Source organism: Mixophyes fleayi, chromosome 6 (genome assembly GCF_038048845.1).
Source record: "Mixophyes fleayi isolate aMixFle1 chromosome 6, aMixFle1.hap1, whole genome shotgun sequence".
In the NCBI taxonomy this organism is placed as follows: domain Eukaryota; kingdom Metazoa; phylum Chordata; class Amphibia; order Anura; family Limnodynastidae; genus Mixophyes; species Mixophyes fleayi.
In genome coordinates this window covers 182,477,437-182,484,333 of record NC_134407.1, presented here as the reverse complement: position 1 = coordinate 182,484,333, position 6,897 = coordinate 182,477,437, and the positions used below count along the sequence as shown (strand labels likewise).

At 38.2% G+C, this 6,897-nt stretch overlaps 1 protein-coding gene across 4 annotated transcripts in view; it reads right to left on the bottom strand.

Moving 5' to 3' along the window:
• Positions 1–1,558: 1,558 nt before the first annotated feature.
• Positions 1,559–6,897, bottom strand: part of CPNE1 (copine 1) — an 80,340-nt gene continuing 75,001 nt past the window's right edge. For all 4 annotated transcript variants that reach the window (XM_075177503.1, XM_075177500.1, XM_075177501.1 and 1 more), the window contains exons 14-17: positions 6,251–6,302; positions 5,648–5,781; positions 4,541–4,777; positions 1,559–3,064 (exon numbers count right to left, since the gene is read on the bottom strand). In XM_075177503.1, coding sequence (XP_075033604.1) covers positions 2,948–3,064; positions 4,541–4,777; positions 5,648–5,781; positions 6,251–6,302 — 540 coding nt within the window. In that variant the 3' untranslated portion in view covers positions 1,559–2,947. The remainder of the gene's footprint in view (positions 3,065–4,540; positions 4,778–5,647; positions 5,782–6,250; positions 6,303–6,897) is intronic.

Below are 6,897 nucleotides of genomic sequence, written 5' to 3'. Positions count from 1 at the left end.
GAGGGTTTGCAGTCCAGCTTAAAATGAGTAATAGGACTACCTTTCAGATAATTAAACTATCATAGCAGACTACCAATGTAATATTTTGCACCACATTTTACACTAGTTAATTATTTGGGTTTCTTAATTAATCAGTATTATTTTATATCTATAGTTTTCAGAAACTGGTTATAGTTTTATACCTGCATTCTCTAGAAAGAGTAAAATCATTAAAAGGGACTAAGAAATTGAGATGTACAGGTTTTGACAACTTGGGTTTTTACTTGGAACCCTGGAAACGAATATAGCACAGGGAATTCATTTTATTTGAAATATGGCTTTATTTGCTTGTTTTGTTCACCAATTGTTGTACTGCTAGTTGGAAATGTTGATGTGCATAGAGAATAAACATACAATACTACCATTTATGTTTACCTTTAAAAGGATGCTTATAAATATAGGGGACAATATAAGATAGATATTGGCTTTACTTTAAAACTGTACAAAGATGGAATTGTAGAATTAATTTAGGCCTACAATATGGATTTTGGATCACAGCACACATTTGGTATCCCTAATTTTTGGAATATCAGTCAGCCTGCACACACTCCAGAAAAGCAAAGGTGGCCAGAACCTTGAAAAAAGCCTATCTGGCATCCATTTTCCCACATATTGCCCATAAAATAAAAATATATTTAGTCTAATTCAAATAAAGGTTGCAGCCTGTAAAGACCATTGGGACAAAGATTCACAAGGGGTCCTATGCCTGCATCCTCTATCAATTCAGCGATTCCTCCTTTCTAGCCTTGATTCAAGCTGGGACACATTAGGTAGTTGACTTCACAGAATGGGAGACTCCAATGGGGAACATCTGTGTGTCTCTTAAAACAAAGTGCATGTTACACACACACACTGTCTAAAGTACAATAAATCTAAAAGGTGCCCCATGCACTCTGCGACTTCAATGGGCAATTAGGCTGTTTTAGATATAAATGCCCCCAAACCGCATGGATAGTAGATGTGATCGGACGCTAACTGCTCCTGACCGTGTATACAGTGATCGTCTGATTGCGCTAAGGGTGCCGTGGGATCCAGATCCTGAGAGCCAACTAGATCCATTAGAATCCCCACTTAGCCCAAATTCTTTGGCCATCAAATAGCATCTACATGGTTTAGTGTTCTAGGACACAGATTCCCTGCAAGTGTCTCAAGACAGATGTGTATCTTGATACCACTGTACTGGGTGAAAGAAATGAATGGTAATTACATGTACTCTACACAAAACATATCCTGCGTCTATTTTTATTTTTTACATTCTAATATTTTAACATGTGTAGCATTATAAAAATAAGATGTGTGACCTGTGTATCAGCAAGTGTGTCAATGTATACGTTTTCAACACAACTTCTTGGCCCAGTAATGCTGCATGAAACACACAATGTAACATTAAGTTGAAAGGTTAGAATGGAATACATTTTTGCTTATTAAACAGACGTCACATAAAAACGCTTTGTAACAAATCTTTAACGTCCCTCTTTTGTCACTTAATGTTTTGAAGTCACTGAATGAGAACAAATAATAAATCTTTGTGTATTTTATTTCTGCATTTCTATGAAAAATAAACATAGCTTAGAAAATGCAAACAATACAGCATACTTGATTCTTATAGTGGCCTGTTTAATAAATCAGTCACCTCTCCCATACACACACACAGTAGTTTACATGATTACATTATGTTTGTCTTTCTTATATTCTACATTGGAAAATGACCTAACAATAGATGCATAAAAGATAGTAATGCAAGTAATAGCGAATGATATTGACACTGAACACCTAAAAAGGTTGTAACATTTGCAGCTTAACCTCTAGTCACTGCTGAAAGTATGACACTTGGCAGAAAGGACACATTTGGCAAATAAACCTCCAAAACATGGCATAGAATAAAAAGGGGAAGAGTATCTTATTGTGCGAGGAAAACAGCAGCACCAGTACTATATTTTACTGCTTTAGATGATAGCAAATATCAATAGAAGTACAAAGTAATCAATCATTTTCACAGCAAAAACGTGGCATCATTCAACCCACTGAAGGCTGGAATCCAGAAAAAAGGCACTTCTTAAAACACAGGCCAGTGCATAGCAAAATAAGGCATCTATTAACGCGTGGCATGCTAGCACTATAGCAAAACAAGGCATCTATTAACGCATGGCATGCTAGCACTATAGCAAAACAAGGCATCCTTAGGTACTTGGCATACAGTGGTACTCATCTGATACAAAGGGACAAAGAATAGGGCATTGAATGCATTTTGTTCCTTTAGACACATGCATAATACAAATGTCACCAAGATGCCATTAAAGTGTAAACGTGCATATATGCAAGTATATGGTAAACCCTACGCTGCAGAAAAATGTAACTAGCATTGTAGTCCTACCACCTAAACAATTCCACCATACCTGACCGGGAGAGATTTTTATAGTGAGATACGTGAAAGTCCAGCCTGTTGCTCAGTGGAATGCTCTGTTACACTGATCTACCAGGCTGACAGGAGAGAGAGCAAACATACTATTTGGTCTTAGCTAGTGGCCCTAAAAAAAGCCTTACTGGAAAGTGTAGGTATATAGAAACACATGGGCAACTACTGTCAATTATGATGACTTCTCATACACTTTGTAATAGCTGAAACATGAGATATAAAAGATAAGCAGTATTAAAGCATTTTTTCTACAGCTGTTATCACTAAAATGTAGACAATAGTTTTACACATTTTACGGAGTAAGAGATGAAAAAGAAAAGCTTCATTGTTGCTGATTGTTACTAGGAATGCCACTGAGAGAATCCAAATCTGCTGCTTTACCCAGAGACCGTGAAGTGTCAGAATTCCAGATAAGTCTAGAAAAGTGGAATATGCTACGTATTAAATTCTTCTGGTTGTAGCAGCACCTTGTCAATGGAGTTTGCTAATTTCTTATGCAGTTTTCGGCTGGGGAGGATTCACCGGAGGCAATCCCAGAAACTTAAAATAAGAGACTAGCTGCTTAGGGACCTCGGCAAGAACAGCCTGAGTGAGGGCTTCTCGGGGGGCCTGAAAAGTACAGGAAACATGGTAGAGTTAGACAAGTTTACAATTACAAAGAAACATGTAATGTTCAGTCAATAAAGACTAACTGGCCCTTCTAATCTGCCTATTACATTATCTTATGGATAGAAATCCTGCAGTTCTTGATATACACACAGCTGACCATGTAATGGTCAGTGCTAGAGGACTTGACACCATGAAGAAGTTTGCATACATAAGTCAGTGCAGATGTATCCATGACACGACGATTTCTAACAAAGTTATTGCAGAAGTTACTTTATGTTGCAAAGACCAAACTATATAACAACCGAGTCTACTAATCTACTTCATTTGTAGCCTTGTCATCCAAGATTAGAGAAGACCAGTTTTAAAAAAACAAACAAAAAAAAAAAAAACAGCTTTGAAATCATTCCTGAGAGTAGAGTGAGAGTCTTAATCTATAGAGTGCCATGTGGGAGAGTATCTACATTTGCAAAGTGTCAGTCACTTTGAGAGGAAAATTCCCTGCCAAAGGGGGAAAATTACTAGACATTTATCATAATTCAAGATTATCTGTTATCGTAATCAATTACATAGGAAAGAGATAGCTACCCACTACAACAAATTGATCTCATATTTTGAATACTGTCAAACGTCTAGTGGCGGCCAGCCACTGCAAATGCAGGAACACACCCTCTCTGCTCCTACTCAAGAAAACCTGGCATCAGATGGTCGTGGAGAAAATCACAGCATAGTTAAACCATACTTCCCATAAATTCGCTGACACATGGGGGTATATTTACTAAACTGCGGGTTTCAAAAAGTGGAGATGTTGCCTATAGCAACCAATCAGATTCTAGCTGTCATTTTGTAGAATATAGTAAATAAATGATAGCTAGAATCTGATTGGTTGCTATAGGCAACATCTCCACTTTTTTAAACCCGCAGTTTAGTAAATATACCCCATGGTGTCTTTCGGTAGGGTTATCACAGGAGGACAATCAAACCAAAGTTCTCAGACTCTTCTATATAAAAAGGCCAAAAATAAACCTAATCTAAGTAGGTCCACTTATGTATTACATATTTTATCTCACCCTCTCTCAATGTACCCGCCATTGGGACCTCACAATACTAACCACACACATTTTATACTCTCCTCCTTTTCCCAAAACTATAGACTAATGTGGTCCCTTTACACCCCCCCCCCCCCCCCCACTCCACTCAATCCCCATAACCGTCAAACCTATCAGACCCCATGACACCGGAATACATCTAAAAACATAGTAACACAGCTGACCAGAGTTAAAGGCCTATGTTTTGATATAACCGTGCCATAGATTCTGTGTACTGGCTTGGACTGCATGATTTTTATATGAAAATTAATATACCCAACCTGATCGGTTTTAACATCTTTTTCCTGCATTGTTCCCTCCACAGTTTAATTAAACAAGCTACTAAAACGGTTATGCAATTTCCAGACAGCGCAAAAAATAATCAGCTCACATTTTGAAATTGTCGGAATGGCACAAACTGGACGATGTCCCTGGCAGCAGCTTCCCCACTCGAGGACTTCAGAACTCCATTGTCCCCATCAAGAAATTCCATGGCCTTGAAATCTGCATTTCCCACTCCAATGATGATGATGGACATGGGAAGCTTAGACGCTTGGACAATGACATTTCTGGTCTCATTCAGATCTGTTATCTCTCCATCGGTGATGATTAGGAGCACAAAGTATTGCTGGAAATTTAGGGGAGAAAAAGGGTTTAAAAAAAATCAAAAAAAAAAAAAAATCATCATCTTTATAAACTGAATTTGCACTCAGACTCCTCTTGAAAGTCCCTGCTCTACACGATGAACTCCACCTCCAACCATCTACCCTATGGACAACCGCTCTAATATCTACATAAACAACTAGTCTCACAGCGGAACTGTTTCTTTACACTTCTCTAATGGTGATATTAGCATATAACAGATTTGTGACCAGTGTGTTAAACGCTGCTCTGATACAGCATTAATAATACATGGATTGCTGGATCTTTGCACTCAAGTTAAGAGCAGTAAGAATTAATTTAGAAAAAAAAGAAGAAAAAGAAAACCCCACATTGAATGTGCGTACACAAACAATGATTAATGCAGTTATATCATAAGGACTCTAAGAAGTATTTACTAATGAATAATAGCTGGGCACACCAAAATCAGAATGCACTGGACACATTTAGAACTGATCAACTATTCTCATCATTCAAGCAATGTTCTTCACAGTTAAAGCACTAGAGGGGTAGGCAACCTGCGGCTCTCCAGGTGTTGTGAAACTACAAATCCCAGCATGCCTTGCCACCTATCTGCTGATTACCTACTGGCAAAGCATGCTGGGACTTGTAGTTTCACAACACCTGGAGAGCCGCAGGTTGCCTACCCCTGCTAGAGGAAAATCACATGTAAAAGCCTAATAAGAGTGCTGGCTCAGCTGTTTGTCTACCTTAGGACGTACACTGTATAGAACGTGCTGACACAACAGATGAGAACAGGAACATGAAAGATCGCTCATTAGGCTTAGAACATGATGAAATGGTATTCAGTGCTCACATATCTTTTACATATACTCACAGATGCAGTTCTCTGTTGTGCAGCAGCAGCTGCAAACTTGGTCACATGGTTGATGATGGGGGAGAAGTTTGTTGGACCATAAAGGCGGACCTGAGGCAGAGCTTGACGGTATGCATCCACAATGCCTTGTACACCTGGAGATACAATGTATTGGCATGTAAACGTACATCATTCCCATAAGGAACTGCAGTGTGGGCTTGTATTTCCTTCTCACTTGTAAAAGCACTCAACATTACAGTATTAACTTTTCAAGACATGATGTTCCTCAGGGTTTGGCAATATAAATACACAAGTCAGTATTTATTAGGAACATTTGTGTATTACAAGGAATATCATAACAATTGTAGTCTCTAAGGATACTATGTCAGCAGTATAAATGCAGTCTGTCTGCATATTGACCACAGTGATTTTGGATATTCGATCATCAAGAGATACATCATCATAAATATTGTAAACATGCACCATGTACATCTAAATCACTTCAAATTGCCAAAATAAATAGGGTTATATGCATTGCACAGGATAAACACAGGATTATAAAAGAGGGACTTAGTTTTTATGCTTTAAAAAAATCAACTATGTAGTCATTTTATGACATCTCACCTGCACAATAAGGATTGCTGGGGTTGAAGTTTAAGGCAAACTCATGAGATACCTGGAAATTATAAATATGTTTTTTAGAAAAAATCTGTTTTAACAGCGAGACATCTAAAAACATTAAGATAATTAAGAAAAAAAACATAAAACGCTGTCCTCTTATGGTTCAGTTTTAAAGCAATTAAAATGACTTGGAAGTCTACCGCTTGACAACAGAGCTTGTTTAGTACCATGCTGCAATGTCTACAAATGTGTCGTAGCTGACAGCAACCATTCAGATTCAGAAAATGAAAAGCAATGTCTCCCTGGTTCCTATGGTTTACAGCGCAATATTACACATAGTATTATCTTGTGGGTTTGAAGCAGCAGCTATAAAAGATCTGGCGCCTCTGCAACATTACAGGCTGAGCCATTACTCACCATAGTAATACTGGGCACCCAGCGGCTAGAAGTGACCACCATAATGAACGCGCAGTGTGGCAGGCACATGATTATTTAATTCATGTGAAAGAGACGTTAGCCATCTGTATCTTACTGAGCAAAGCTGTGTCCTGTATTTGGCCCCTTTTACATAAGGATTCAATAAAAATGACAAGCCGCAGTGACCATTACATGGATTTTCAATGCGACACATACGCAAGAAATCGCCTTAC